We start from the raw sequence: 16,621 nt of genomic DNA, 5'->3' as shown, positions 1-16,621 counted from the left end.
CTTGGTAGATTTAAGCATTTGTTTTACACTTGCAGTTCACAAATTCTTAAATTAGACTGAATTAACTAGGTCATTTTCCTTTGCCATTAAATTTTTTATCTTAAGTATTTTGCTTCTGTTAATTAAAGACATATAAAGACAACTGACTGAGACTTTCCCAAAAAGCAAATATTTTAAGGAAAATTAAAATATTTTATGCTTTGAACATTTAAGCAAATTTTCTTTGGTTCACAGAAAATCTCATTCATATCATCCAGTGGATGGTAGCTGCCATGCAATCTGTCCATGCTAAAGAATTTGAAAGAATTGGGTTTAATCATGCTACTTTTTCTTTTAGATGAATTTGGAATTATTTTACAAAATTTCACAGCAAAATTGAATTTGATTATGCAATTATCTTTATAAAAAACACAAACTCAGATAGCTTGATCTATTGTGTTACAATAATTTTTAGTACTAGAATACCCAAAAATTCTTAGAGAATGAACTGATGCTTTAAATATTCAACTATTTTACCATTTGTGGATTTCAAAGATAAAAGGCATATAAAATTTGGGATATAATATTTCTGTCATATTTTACAGAAAAAATTCCAGTAAGAATATAGTAATAAGTTTGTTATTACCAGTACTAATTGAACTGCTATATTGCTTGAAGACAAATTATACTGTAGCTCAAATGGGTCCATATTATATTTTTCTGTCATGTATATCTGCATTCTAATAACAAAAAAAAAGAGAATGAACTAAATTGTGTATAAAGTGTAAGGTAGTTATATTTGGGTATGAAAATGACTTCATGACATAAGAATTAATAGCAAACAACAAACTACATATATTTATTTTCAGGATGAATGACTGGCATTCGGATGGCATGATATATAATAGATTTGTTGTCATATTGGAAGCTCTCCAACCCAGTCCTACAAACGTTGAGGCTTTTTATGGCTTTGTCTTACAGCATGCTAGGTGGTGAAGAATTAAAGAGATGTGATATCAATAGATATCATTCACTCATTCATATTGAAAAAGCATATATTAAGCGATATTTCTATGTTCATCACTGTGCTAAACACTTGAAGCTGCAATGATAAAAATCAAATATTTTCTGAAGATTATATCAAAATGTTGACTCTAAAGGAGGAATTTGATGTCAATTATCTATTATTCTTTATGCTTTAGGTGCTTTATCCATCACTGTCAAAATGTGATCTCCAAAAGTTGCTATGCCTGACAAATTCAGAAACATAGGCTAAACCAGGGATTCAGATTCTTTTTTTTTCCACCACAATTTTTACATTTATTTCTTATTAGATATTATATTAAGTATAGAAGAAAATGTAATATTGTAAAGGCAAGAAAAACACTTATTCACCCTATAAAGCAGTGCACAGAAAATGAAGTGGGGCAGGGAGGGGAAAGGAGGGGAGTGAAATGAGGCATAAGCCTAAGTGATGATTAATGGTCTGCACATTTACCCACTTTCTTTGTTAACACTTTTAGTATTGTTAACGGCTTTCTAATTTTCCTTTCGTGAATCAGCTCTTTCTTCAGATAAGCACATGATGGACATGGTTGGGCAACACTGGGTAAGGAGATGAAAGCAGCCTAAAATACTGAACAACTAAAGCAAACAGACAAAGGCGAAACAATATACTCTGGAAGCTCTCGATTCTGTTGCTGGGAAGGGAAGCCCCATCCCTAGAAAGACTTGACGCTTTCCTTCTCCTGTTCGATGGTTTCCTGGGATGGAAGAGTGTTTTTCTCTTCTGTGTTGGTCTTTTTCAGCTTATTCTTGTCAAATTTGTCCACTTCGGAGAGGTCTGGTTTGTCACACATTTTGGCTGGCTTGCTGGGTGCTCGGCGCGCCCGCTGCTGCCACTGCTGCTGCTGCCGCTGCTGCACCGCCTCCGAACCTCTGGAGGAGTCAGCTAGCGCCCAGCAGGATCCACAGAAGAAGGGATTCAGATTCTTTAGACATATTTAGATCTATTTAGTAGAACTGCCTTAGGTGTTAAGCAATAGTAAATACAGATTGTTTATAGAAAGGATTTTTCCAGACTAAAGAAACTTTCCAGATTACCTAATGAATTAAATTAAGAAAGTCTTAGCCCATTTGACCAGGGTTATGCTAACAGAATCCTACCAGAAGAAAACAATTTTCCATTATGGTTGTATTCTCAAGAGCAAAAATTGACCAGCAAACTAATTAAGATCACCTGTGAAAAGCAATTGTTTAACAGCAGTGTAGATTCACAAGAAATTCAGTGGAGAGAAAGGGATATGTATGGGGTTACTTGGTGATTATTTGTAAATTCTATTCTTTACCTAAAGTGTAGCAACTTGTTTGGAAGAAGTGAACCACTTGAAGGAGTGATAAGGGGATCCTTAAATAAGTGGATAGTCTTAGGCTGAGAAACAGGCAGATTTAAATTCAAATTCCTACTCAAACATTTGGGACCCTAGGCAAGCAACTTAACTACTGACAAACTCAGGATCCTCATTTGTAAAATGAAAATAATAATAGATTGTATTTCATAATTCTATTGTGAAAGTCAAATAAGATGATATTCATGAACTACTCTGAAAACCTTAAAGCATTATTTTAAGTACTCAACTGAGAGGATCTTGTAGATACTGATCAGTTAATAGGGGCATGAGTAAAATTAAGTAGTTTTCTATTAAGAAAAGAGAAGTGAATCTAGATCTAGATCTATAGTGATACACACACCACACATATATATGTATATGTATATGTATGTTGTGTATAGGTGTACATGGTTAGTTCTTGTTTGTTATCAAAGAAGACCAAAACAAGTTCACAACTTTAGAGAAAAGTTACAATGTTTCCTATCATGACTGATCAGACCAATATGAGCACAGAATGCTCTATCATAGTGAAGTTGGAGTAATATTGGACAGAGAAATATGTCTTGTACTTTATTAATCTGTATCTTCAATACAGACCCTGTATCTCCACCCCACTCCCCAACCTATTACCCTCCCAAGCAAGACAAGCCTTTATCAACAAAACAATGGATTTCTGCTTAGCCTGAAAGGATTAAGTCTTCCACCTACCACCCCTCATCTATGTACCTCTCATTACATCCTCTCTGCTCTTTGAGCTACAGCTCCACATCTACTTATCTCCCCCAGTCAATTCTTAAAAGCTCAGTTCATTTCTCAATTGATCTGCTCCTCTGCCTTTGGAGAGTAGTCCACTTTTGGGGAGTCACATCCCCAGACCTATTTCCCTTCTTTACTACCTATTGATGCAGAGAACCATGGACAAAGGGAGTGTTGAGATCACTTGGAGACAAATTATGTGAATCTTTTATTTGCATTGTTAAGAGACTCTTACTTCTTCCTCTATCCTTTAGGCCATGGCTTGAGGACCTGACCTTCAACCTGATTTGGATTTCATTATCTTTGGGTGAGGCAACTAAGCAACACAGTTTTCAAAATTTCTCCATTTGCTGTAATTGATGGCTCCACATATGTATGGTGTGGTACTGGCTGATGGAGCACCTGGGTTTTCTTGGTATTAATTGTTAGACCAAAATTAGAACAAGCAGCAGAGAATTGATCCTTGCTATGTTGAATCTCAGCTTCAGAGGCAGCATTGATTGCACAGTCATCTGCAAATAGAAGAATAGGGACCAATATTCCCTCTCTACTTTGGTCTTCACCTGTAGTTTTTTTAAGTGGAAAAATTTACCATCAGTGCAAGAGCTGACCTTGATGCTGAGTTCATCATCATTGAAGACACTTGATAACATGGCTGAAAGCATCTTGTTAAAAAGCATGCGAGCAAGAACACAGTCTTGTTTCACTGCTTTGGGCACTGGCAAATTTCAAGAGCAGAATCTACTATTCAGAACTTGAAAAAGCATACTGTCATTAAATTGATATACAATACATATCAACTCCTCTGGGCAATCAAATTTTGACATAATTTTCCATAGATGGTATCAATGGCCTTAGTCAGATTTACAAATATTTTAAACAGACCTCTGTTCTTCTCCTGGCATCCTTTTTGGAGTTGTCAGGCAGCAAACATCATATCAACTGTTCCTCAACCCTTTCTGAAGCCACACTGGCTTTCAGGTAGATGACCATCTTCCAGGTAAAGTACCAGCCTATTAAGGAGGACTCCAGCAAGAATCTTTTCTTCAGTGACTTAGAGAAAATTTCCCCTGTGACAGTCACAAGACAATCTATTCACTTTGCCTTTATAGAGATGGACAATTGAGATATCCTTGATCTTCTGGGAGATAAGGTCCCCATGCCAAGTAAACTGGAAAATTTCAGTTAGTTTTCCTATGAGCAGTAATCCGCCCCCCCCATCTTGTAATCTCAGCTGGAATAGAATAAAACCAGGTGCTTTGCCACTTTAAAGGAGAGTAATGACATTCAAAACCTCTTTTTCAATTGGAACTTCAACTAGGGAGAACCTGAGGTAGGTAAATGGTCAGTGTTTTCTGCATTGATTGATGATGGTCTGTTAAAAAACATGGATGTATTCAGTCCATGATTCTAGGATCATGTTCCTATCATTGATGAATGTGCATCCATCAGCACTGAACAAATGAGATGCTTCATAGGCCTGTGGTCCATAAATAGCCTTTAGGACATCATAAAAGTACTTTAGATTGTTGCTATCCGCATAAAACTGAATTTCATCTGCTTTCCTACTGAGTCAATTTTTTTTCCCATTTTTTAAAAAAAAACTTACTTTTAACAAAATTAAATGCTACTTCCTTTGGATGAATGATCTTGCTGGTAAACCCTATGGAGTCATTAGTTTTTATTTTGTAGCATCTGTGCTTCCCCATCATTATCATCAAACCAATATCTGACTCAGATAAACAAATGCAGAGCTGTACTCCGAATGTGCCCACTCCTTTTCTGCTCCACTGCTGCCAATTGTATGTTGACTCAACTTTCCCTTCATGTTGGCAACAAAATGTTCCCACTCAAAGAAGCATTCTAACCTCTTGACAATTCTTCTTCAGTAGTCATTTTGCCTTAGGGCTAGTGCTTCTGTTGAATGTGAATATTTAGCATGGAGAGGATGAGTCTATGGTCAGTCCAGCCCCCTGCACCACACATTGCCTTTGTTACACTGACATCCTGTTTGTCTCTTCTCCATACAATCACATAGTCTATTAGGTGCCAATGTTTGATGCAGGGATGTATTCAGAAAATTTTATTGCATTTAGGTAAATAGAAGATAGTGTTTGTAATGAGAAGGTCAGGAGATGCACAAGTCTTCAGTAGTAGGTGACTATTGTTTTGCTGTTTCCAACTCCATTCCTCCCAAGGACTCCCTGCCATTTCTGATAGTCGGAGCCTACTCTAACATTAAAGTCACCCAGAATTATAATCTTTTCCTCTTTGGTTATATTGATGATAAGGGTCTCCAGGTCTGCATAAAATTTTTCTACGACTTCATCAGGATTCATCATAGTAGGAGTATGAACACTGATGATGGTGACTTGGGGTTTTCCTGCAAGTGTTAATTGCAAAGTCATTCACTCCTTCTGGTAAGTATTCAAGCTTGTTGACAGATTAATTTTGAATGCAAAACCTACCCCAGCTTCAAAATGTTTCCTTTCGATGTGATCATTCCAGAAGTACGTAGCTCTAACTTTAGAAATCTGGTTCTTATTTGTGTATGTTTCGTTCAGAGCTGCAAAATTGCATGTGATATCTGCTGAGTTCACTTGCAACAAGTGCTGTTTGTCTTTCAGATCTATTGGATATTGAATTGTCTATGAGTATGTATATATTCCATGTACAAAGATGAGTGGAATCATCTTTGGAAACCTTTTTGGTAATTTTTTTGTGTTTTGATCAGAGGGTGGGATTCTAGCAGATGAATAGTGTGATCCCTAAAAGGTTGTTTACATACTCAGAAGATTCCAGAATCCCACTGTTGCTTCCAGTGAGGTGACAACCCTATGGCCTGGGTTGCCCGTGTTCAGAGTTGTGACTGCAGCTTCCAGTATATCACACCTGCTCCTTTATCATTTGCTTGTTTATTGCCCACAATAGCTCTGGTGTGGGTCTGGACATGAATTTCCAAGAGTCAGGTCAGCTAGACAAACATATCCAAACACAAAAGGTTGGGAAGGGAAAATCTACCAACTTTATTTTTGGAAACTCAGACTTTTTATAGCAAAAATTTATCTCAGGAATGACTGGTTAAAAGAGACCCAGTTTTACAAGTTCCTAAATTTACAATATTTGTTCTTAGAAAAATGCATGTTTCTCTATCAAAGAAACCTTTTACAACCATCCTGAAGCCACAGATTATCCTAGGTCAGGGTTCACTGGTGAGCCAACAGATCCATACAATGAGCAATAATCCACACATATCTTTGATGAAGAAGATCACTAAGGATATGTGAATATCACTCCCTGGGGCTGGCCCTCTATACTTGTTACCACATGACTTTGAAATAGGAATATAAGGGTAATATCTTAGGATCTGTGTGTAAATTTGATTTAAATGAGACAGAGTAACATGAAGTTGCTGGCCTCATTCTCTCTTCCAAAATTGTTACAATCCAGTGGCAAGATAGCATTAACCACTGATGACGTCTCTAAATGCAGTGGTTGACCTTGGTGTCTTCAATGTTTAATTAAGTTCTAATGGCTTCCATAATGCTGCTTCAGCTCCCTTCATAGTCATTGGAATAAATTGTTCTTATCCATTCATTCCACCTGGGAAAGTCTGCACATGCTTGGGATAGACACACCCTAATTCAGCAAAGGGTTTGAAACCCCCATCAGTCACCGTCAATCTAGTTCAGTCTGTGTGCTAAAATGGCTAACTGGGGTGGGGTCACTGTGCATGCTACAGCTTCTTGGGTGAAGTATACAATGAGATGATCAGATTCAGAATACTGATTTATAAAGTTATAATAATATAATAAAATTTAAAAATATTGTGAATAATTTAAGAAATAACACTATATTGACAATGAAGACTGCAATACTGGATGAGTGATGATAAATCATGCAGCCCTTTGTAATGGTGATGACAAAAAAATAGAAAGGAAAAAACGAAATACATAGAAGAGAAAAGAAGGAACCCTGGAAGGAGACAGAATTAAGCATGATAATGTTTGAAACATCATTAATAAATTAAATATACCTTTTTTTGTTTTTGTAAGGTAATGGGGTTAAGTGACCTGTCCAAGGTCACACAGCTAATTAAGTATTAAGTGCTTGAGGTCACATTTGAACTCAGGTCCTGCTAACTTCATAACCATACTGTGCCACTTAGTTGCTGCAAGCAAACTCTTACATAGGGGAGATTCATGCTTTTATAGGTAGTTTTCTTATTATATTCCTTGTGTAGAAAGATATTCATTTTTATGTTTATCAGATTCATAATATATAAAACAAAAACTGAATTGGAAAAAAGGAAAAAAATCTGTTAATAAAAGGGGAAAATTCTGTATCCTTCTACTTATCAAAATAATCTTTCTAAAGAATAGGTCTGATCTTGCCACCCTCCTATTAAATATATTCAAGTAGCTCTCTATTTAAATTTCTAAGAGTAAATGTAAAATCATTTGACCTTTTAGACTCTTTATAACCTGGTTCTTCCTATCTTTTCACTCATCTATTTTCCCTCTCATAGTATATTACCTAATAACAAATATCCTTTTTAAGTTTTCCTGTACAAGAAATTCAGTCTCCCAAATGCATATATTTTCTCTGATTAAGAAGTACCTTTGTACATCTGTTGATGTGGGGATGCATTCAGGAAATTTTATTGTATTTAGATAAATAGAAGATAGTGTTTGTGATGAGGTCAGGAGATGCACAAGTCTTCAGTAGTGACTATTGTTGTTGCTGTTTCCAACTCCATTCCCCCCCCAAGGACTCCTCATCATTTTTTTTTAGGATTTTGCAAGGCAAATGGGGTTAAATAGCTTGCCCAAGGCCACACAGCTAGGTAATTATTAAGTGTCTGAGCCTGGATTATCATTTTCATCAAACCAGTATTCTGACTCAGATAAGCTAATGCAGTGCTGTACTCCAAATCTGCCCACTCCTTTTCTGCTCCACTGTTGCCAATTGTGTGTTGGCTCACCTTTCCATCCATGTTGGCAGCAAAATGTTCCCACTCAAAGAAACATTTAACCTCTTGACAATTATTCTGCAGTAGTCATTTTGCTTTAGGGCTAGTGCTTCTGTTGAATGTGAATATTTAGCTTGGAGAGGATGAATCTGTGGTCAGTCCAGTCCTCTGCACCTCACATTGCCTTTGTCATTCTCACATCCTGTCTGTTCCTTTGTCACCTCAACCTTCTGACTTCCTTTACATCCCAGACAAAATCTTACCTTCTTTCAGAAACTTTTCCTGTTTTTGCTTAAATTATGTTTTAATTTTATTTAATATGTTAAATAACATTTTAAAAATAAAGATATAATTACCAGACACATTAAGGCACAACCAAATATTTAAGGGAGAAATAGGTTAAAATACAGGGTGTCCTAAAGGTTTACAACTGCACTAAGACTTGTGGACTGCATTTGAAATCTTACTCTTATCTAGTCTGAATTTGAGCCAGTCAGGTCATCTTCACAATCACTAATTTCTTCATCTAAAAAATGACAGAGATTGGACAAAATAACTTTTAAGGTAACTTTCAACTCTATAATTCAGTGAAGCTAGTAAATGTAGGACTCAGTAATGAGCATATATAATCCTTTATTCAAAACCTTCAAGTATCTCTTTCTATTGACCCTAGGATGAAAAATGAAATCCTTAGCATGGTGTTTAAAACCTTACTCATTATAGATCCCTATTACTTTTTCTGATCTATTTCAAATCATTGCATTTCATGCCCATTCTATTCCAAACTGGCTTACTCTCTGTGTTCTCTCTATATTTCCTGTTTCTTAATAGGCATTTATTAAATGGTTACTATATGCTAGTAACTGTGCTGATCAGTTGATTGATTTGGGGACATTAAGGAAGCTGTCCTTAAGGATCTTACAATGTAGTACAAGAAGATGGCACTTAAAATGAAGCTAGAGGGAGTAAGGAGGGTAATCTATGCAGTGAAGGAGTATGATGGAGCCCAGTACAAAGAAGTAAAAAAGGTTGGATATGTAAATATGCCTGGTCTAGAAGCACCCCCCCCTTAAATGGAGTCATATGACCTATAATGAAAATATTGAGGAATATCTAGAACATACTCCATTTTTGCTTTTATAACATAGAATTCCAATTTGTAAGCACAACACCATATAAAGTCTCCTCTGTACCCCCACATGTTAATGTTCTGTAACTAATGGTATTTATTTCTGTTCATTTAGATAAACCTAGCATTTATACTTCTGTGTACATAGTGTGCCCTCTCTACCCCTCCTCCCATATTGAATCCCATCTTACTGATAACAGGAATTGCTATCATTTTTTATTGAATAAAAATAATTTTGCACATTATCTAACCTAAAAAAGTCACATGACTAATGCTTATAGAATTAAATCAATATAGTAGGTCAGGATCATTTAAATATCAAGGAAATGAAATTTGAGAATGAAAATATTCATGGGACTAAATGTCTAGGAAGATCCTTAGACATAACTGGATCCAATATCCTTATTTTTATAGGTGAGGAAACAGACCTATGGAGGTGAAGAGATTTTGTTAAGTCCTCTCATTCTAAATTTCATGATGTTTTTTATTATTTGCTTTCAGTACTCAACAGCACACTGGATTAGAGCCCTGAACCTAGAGTCAGGAAGACTAGAGTTAAATCTGGCCTCTTATACTTATTAGCTGGTCAACCTGGGGAAGTCACAACTCTATTTGCCTGATCTTTCTCATCTGTGAAATGAGCTGAGGAAGGAAATGGAAACCAGTCCAGAATATTTTCCCAGAGAAGCTCAAATGGGGTCATGAAGAGTTTCATATGGCTTAATGACATTAACAAAATCAGAAAATTGTTGTGTGATTAAGGAAAAAAACTGAAGATAGTTCACTCGCATTTGTTTTTGTTTTTTGAGAGAGGGAGAGTGTGTGAGTGTGTGTGTGTGTGTGTGTGTGTGTGTTTTGTGTGTGTGTGTTTGTATGTACTCTATTATCCAGCAAACTGAATTTGTTCTTTGCTCAGAACAGTGAACCTCTCCTCTTCCTGCTTTACATTCATTCCCAAGTCGAGAATCTACTGCATCTTAAAATATTTACTTTCCTTCAATGCCTATATCACATGACATTTCTGATATGAGATCATTCTTGCCTTTCTTCAAATCAACTTGCAAATATTCTAATATATTTAGTATCTGAATTCTTGCACAAATTAGGTCAAAGCAGTATAATGAATATTAATATATAATTAAGTTTGTAATATTTTATATCTTTAAAAATCTCAAGCCTTTCTTGCTTCAATTAGTGATTGCTTTATGTGATTTGACATAGTATTCACAAGATTTATATATGTGCATGTGTATGTATGTGCATTTGTATTATTTAATTTTTTATAAAAATTCACTTATATCATATTAGATGCCAAACATCCCATTGATTACAAATCCACTTTGTTAAATCTAGTCTTGATTTTATTCAATATATTTTTATATGATTTAAATGTGTGAATTCCTAGGTCACTGAAGCATATTTATCTCTATCATTTGATACAATTTCATATTGCTATCTTACACCATCTATTGGGAATTTCTATAATTCTAGAACAATCTTGCTTCTCAGTATATCAATACATTTATCAGACAGCATCTTCATTCCAGTGGGATAAGACTTCCAGGCTCACTAAAAGTAACAAGTCTCTAAAGTATCTTTGAGTGCATGTTTTACAGTATAATAAAGATAACCTAATCAAACAAGCTCTCCTGGACTTCTGACAATGTTTTTTGTATAGTATTGAATGAAACAGTATGTGTGATCAGTAAAAATTGCCTTTTCTCTGTGTACAAGAAAGAATGCAGTTACTGAAACCATGTTTAATAGTTTATATTTTTATTACTATTGTATATTTCTTTGTTTTTCCCCTCTTTTTTTTTTCAAAACTGTATTAAATCTTTGCCACAGAGTCAGTCTCACTGAAGGATCTGCTTGTTTTCTATATGTTAATTAGACAATTTCTTGGCCTTAGTTTGCCGGGTTGGAATTGTTTATTATTTTCAACCACATTTTCCTTTGTATTCTAATGCATTGGATCCTGTTTCATTGTGGTCTTGAATAATCTTTTAAATCTATGTCTTTACCACACCTACAATCATGTTACTTAAACATAATGGAAGAATAATTGTAACTTTAAGAGTTACAACTTTTGAAAATTTCCTTATATTATTAACCATGATTAAAAAACAGAATTAAAAATTCAATAAATTATATCAATGAAATATCTGTTCTCAACTGGCAGAAATTAAATACAAGTTCAGTCAGCTCAATCAAGTTTTTTCTCATCTAGTCCAGACATTGAATCAGTTTAGTCAGTGGAAAAATGGCAATATGACTACTGTTATCACAAAATAGAACTTGAGAAAATTAAGCTTTCTGCAAATAATTTACTGAGCAGTGAATTTATATATGATCATATTGTTTCCCAAGATAGGATATATGTTTCTTGAGACCAAAGACAATTTCATTTTTGGTTTGTTATCCTCAATGCCTTATACAGTTCCTTACACATAGTAGGCACTTGATAAATGTGTTTGCTTTGAATTTCATTAAAAACAAAAGAGAATGTACTCAGCATTTTTAGGTTCATTATTTCATGGTAAAAAGGCAAGTAAGATCAACTAGGCATATGCTTTAAAATTTAAGTAATTACAGGAACATCTAATATTACCTTGAACATGTGGCATTGGTTATTTAAACTTTCATTGATAAATTAGCACAATTAAAGTTTAATTTGAAGTCAGTGGAAATATGGAAAGCTCCTGAATTTATCAGGTTCTTTTCTAGTAAGAACTATACTTTGTTTCTCTAGTTAACTTCTGCCTCCGCCCCCATGTCTGATAGCTAAAAACAAACAAACAAAAAAAAAAGGATGAGGAGAATCATAAGCAATAGTCAAGATCTCTGACAGCTCTGACAAGCATAACCAATGTAATACCTTTATGTTCACAGCCCCCCAGTGAGGGGGTGAACAATGCTTTAATTATCTGAGGTGCTCAGGCAAAGCAGGATTCAACCCATGAAGATTAGATTATTGTTACTCCCTTTTGGCTGACTTGCTCCATAAGGCTTTACACAAACTCCAGCTGGTGAAGGACAACAGTGCCAGGTTCTTTGCTAAAAGGACACAATTAATCAAATTGCATATCACCAGGCCTAAAATCCCTTTTTGGTTTGCAGGTTTAATAATAATATTAATAAAAATTTTAAAAAAGTTCTGATCTTAAAATGACTCTTCATTGGATGGCTCAACTTTAATAGTTTAAACATCCAGTGTTGTAACATTTTCAGATTCCTGGGCAACTGTTTTATTTTATTAAAGTCAACAGCATTTATAAAGATCTATTAAGATTGTTATGGAGCCTTAGATTGTTAAGTATCAATTTTCTCTACAATCCCAGAGGAATCTCAGGGTTGTTTTTTTTTTTTTTTCATTAAGGTTTATAAACCATTTTTGTTGCCCAGTGATCTGTGGCAAAATTTTGGTTTCACTTTTAATTAGTCCCCCACCTCTAGAAGCCAGTATATTCCAACTTTATCGCAAGGTGCTTTGGTACCTTTAAGAGCCTTTAGGGATGGAATAGCTCATCTCTTTACCATTGGTCATAAACAAAATGACAGAATTCTCCCTTTTAAAGGGTTTCTTATTCTATTTAAACATTTAACCTAGATTATAGTTATGATCACTTAGAATACATTTTATAAAGGAATATATACTTTATAGGTATAGCAAAGTCAAATATAGAAACACATTCACCCCCCCCCCAAAAAAAAATAACCCTTATACCTCTTTCAACTCAATTCCTATCTAATATATATTATCATTAAGTTGCTCCTGGGGCTCATCTTGGATTCCTTTACTTTTCAGGGCCTCTTTCTAGCTGCAACATTTGTTCTAGAATTTTGCCTCCAAAATCATCGTGGTTCATGATTGGGTCTAGAGATTTCACTTTCTGTTCCTAGAATTGAAAAATTAAAATTGGCAGATTAGCTCAAAACCCCAAATTCTTTTCTTAAAGCCCTAGGGCATAGGAAGAAGGGAAAGATAGCCTTTTACCACACCCATCTAATTTTATTTTTGCCTAAGTTGTAAATGAAAAAGAACTATATTCAGTCCCCTTTCATGCCTCAGGAAAAGAATGAGACTGTCCTAATCTGGTATCTTAAAACTCACTATGTTACAGTTATACAACCAAACAACAATAACAAAAAAGACTCCTTCTACTTATATGGAAAAGATGTTTTTTTTCTAAAAGCAAGTATCTCCATCTTAAGTGATCTGGTCATGCCACATTACAAGAGAATGATAGATTTAGAATGCTAAGTTAACTTAAAGGATGTATGCCTTTTCTACATACAGATTTTCTGCATAAATGTAGATAGATAACAAAAAAGAAAAAGTATTCATTTTCCCAGTTATTGAATATGCTATTGAATTATTGAAATATAAATTGTATAGTGGTTAAAAAGACAATCTCTTCCTTTTGCTGGGCAACAATAAAAGAAAAAAAAACATTTTTATTATACCAAAAGAACGAAAAAAAATTGAAACATAGATCAATCAAAATTAAATTTCCAGGTCAATTAAGCATATATAGCATTTTGAAAAATGTGAAAGACATGTAGAATGAATGCTAAAGATGAAGTACAAGCCAGGTTCTAAGGTTCTTATTAAGTAAGACAGACAAGTAATCAATACAATCATTTAATATGTGCCAAACTATGCTAAGAGCAGAGGACAAAGAAAGAAGGAAAACAAAAAAAACCCCCAAAACAAAAAAAAAAACCCTCACTACCCTCAAGGAGTTTGTGTTCTAATCTAGGAGAAACCATGTGCAAAAATAGACATAAGTAAAATAGATATAGAGCTGTCAGAAGATTCAGAATTCTGCAGAAGCCCTGTGTTACAATAGGAGCACAGCAGAGTCTGTGCAATTGCTAGATTACTCTAGAGAAGTGCTTAGTGTATAACAGGTAAATTCTTCCCTACTTGACGAGATTTGATGGCAATCTCTTTGTGGACACTGCATACAATGGTCAGGTCCTAAAACTATATAAAGTTAAAAGCCTGAAAATGACAAAAGTGGATTTGGCTGAATATATCAATTTAGACAAATGACATTTTCCTGTTGATATAAACAGAACTGTAGCTTTGATAATTAGACTCCAATCCAATATGACCTCCTCCAAGCAACCTTTCCTCAGTTTCACCTTATCTCCATTTTTTTATATCATATAACATTTTATTCTTTTTTAAAACTTATTTCTATTTCAAATAAAGCAACTTCTGCCTCCACTGTATTGTTAGTTCAGTGAAGGCCAGCACAATGTTTTTGCATCATTCAAGCAAGGAAGCAGGCAAGTATTAAATACTTATTATGTGTTAAATTCAATATTAGATGTTGCAAATATAAAGCCAAAAACTTGAATTGAGATGTTATACACACATACACAAAAACAGATAAAAGCAGATATAGAGCAGATAAAATGTTACCATGAAGGGAAAAGCATTAGAAGTCAGAGGGGACCAGAAAAGGTTTGAGAAGAAGAAACTGAGTCATCAAAAAACAAAACTAAATAAAAAAAGCACATAAAGATCCCACAAATGAATGACACCAAGTGAATATAACCAGATCAAAGAAAAAGAGACAAGAAATGGTGTACTTCAGATGACTAATGACAAGGGCAGGTATATTACAATATATTAGAAAATTAGAAAGATAGAAAGGGATAAGGTAATAGGGAGTTAGTTGAGTTTAATGAATAGGGAGGTGTTGTGGTCAGATATGAACTTTAGGAAAATCAATTTAGTTGCTCATGGAGGGATTGTTTGGAAAGGGGAGACTTGAGGCAAGGAGAATAATTGACAGTCTATTTCAACATCTTGCTGAGATGTAATGAGGATCTGAAAAAGGATGTTACAGGGGAGAAAGGAAGAATGTAAAAACAAAATATATAGACACCAAAATAATTCAAGATTTGACAACTGATTGGATATATGGAGTGACAGAGAAGAAAGAACAAATGCTACTAAGGGCAAGAATATGGGGAATATTTTTGCTTTTGACAGTCATCACAATAGTAATTCAGAAGACAGTATGAAAAATAAAGATGAGTTTTGTATTAGACATATTTTAAAATCAATTATGAAGCATGCATTAACGGTAAACTAGGTGAAATAAAAGTCCTATTCTAGCAGCTTCAACAGATGTTTTGTGTTTTGATGCTTTTAAGTCAGTCACCCAGCAGAGTATTTCAGGAATTAATAATGGTGCTACTAATTAAGACTTTGTTAATAAAAAACAGATGACTGTAATATTAACTATAAGTTTTGGATCCACTTTTCTATAAGTATGTGTGTGTGTGTATGTCTTTGTGTGTGTGTGTGTGTGTGTGTGTGTGTGTGTGTGTGTGTGTGTGTAGGAAATATTTGTCCCATGCTTAAGTTACCTTATATAGATAGCAGTTTTCTACTGGTCATTTTTGGTGAGGTGGAGAGCCTTAGATATGACACAAAACCAGAGTGCCAGGGTTTTGTTATAAAAAGCTCAAGGCTTCAAGAAAAGGAGTTTCTTTACATTACATTGCATTATAGCCCAGACCTATCCAAGATTGAACAATTTATCAATAATATGTATAGTTCCAAAGCAAAGGGGATTCTCAAGGGAGAGGCAGAGGGCATACTGTACTTTACCTTCCTTGGAGGAGACTATAATTTTTAAACTAACAGGAAGAATTAAAGTTATTAAGCTAATCTAGTAATGAATGTTATATTCCTCAATATAAAGAGGGTCAGGGATGGGGTTGGTAAAAAGGTAATGTGTTTTAGAAAGGGGAGAAGGTAACGGGGGGGAGGAAAATAGGAGTGAAGGATGCAGGAAATGATAGACATATCAAGAGAGGGAAGTCAAATGCAAATTTTTATTTTGATTTTGTTACCTTGAGGTAACCATCTGACACAATTAATTCTGGGCATCAGTAGAGCATGAGACCCTTACATTCCTCTCCTAAGAGACTTATCAAACCTGCCTAGCACTTCCAAGGTCAGAATATATAGCTAATTCCAGATTTGTTTCCCTCATGGAGGAGACATTTTGTTCCATTAATTTTAATGAAATGCAAATCACCATAAATGCTAGATTAGCAAAAGCCTATGAACTTGCTGAATTGAAAAGTTTATTATCCAATTTCGCATCCTTTACATTTTCTCCATTTTTTCCCCAAATGTTGTGAACAGTGATAAAATAGTATTGATTGCATGACTTTTCATTGCTGTATTTCCCTCAGATTTCTGGAAATTAACTTTTATAATAATTACTCATAACTAATGAAAATTAATTTAGTACTGCTTAAAGTTAAAAATCACTTCTACTCCCTTCCCCATCCCCACACGTAACTTGCTTAATTATTCCTCAAAATTCTGTTGCTACAGAAAATATATCAATTAATAGTCAA

At 34.7% G+C, this 16,621-nt stretch overlaps 1 protein-coding gene across 1 annotated transcript; it reads right to left on the bottom strand.

The window, feature by feature from the left end:
* Positions 1–1,531: 1,531 nt before the first annotated feature.
* LOC141489828 (thymosin beta-15A homolog) lies at positions 1,532–1,848 on the bottom strand. The gene has a single exon (XM_074190224.1). It carries the CDS (start codon positions 1,836–1,838, stop codon positions 1,701–1,703), a length of 138 nt encoding a protein of 45 aa, XP_074046325.1. The 5' UTR covers positions 1,839–1,848; the 3' UTR covers positions 1,532–1,700.
* Between the last annotated feature and the right edge of the window lie 14,773 nt (positions 1,849–16,621).

This window comes from Macrotis lagotis, chromosome 5, assembly GCF_037893015.1.
Source record: "Macrotis lagotis isolate mMagLag1 chromosome 5, bilby.v1.9.chrom.fasta, whole genome shotgun sequence".
NCBI classification, from domain to species: Eukaryota; Metazoa; Chordata; class Mammalia; order Peramelemorphia; family Peramelidae; genus Macrotis; species Macrotis lagotis.
The sequence above is the reverse complement of the archived record's forward strand: the minus strand, read 5'-3'. Positions and strand labels throughout refer to the sequence as shown.

What these genes read in the sequence shown, in the direction of transcription:
- LOC141489828 (XM_074190224.1), bottom strand. Translation starts at nt 1,838, where the DNA reads ATGTGTGACAAACCAGACCTCTCCGAAGTGGACAAATTTGACAAGAAT.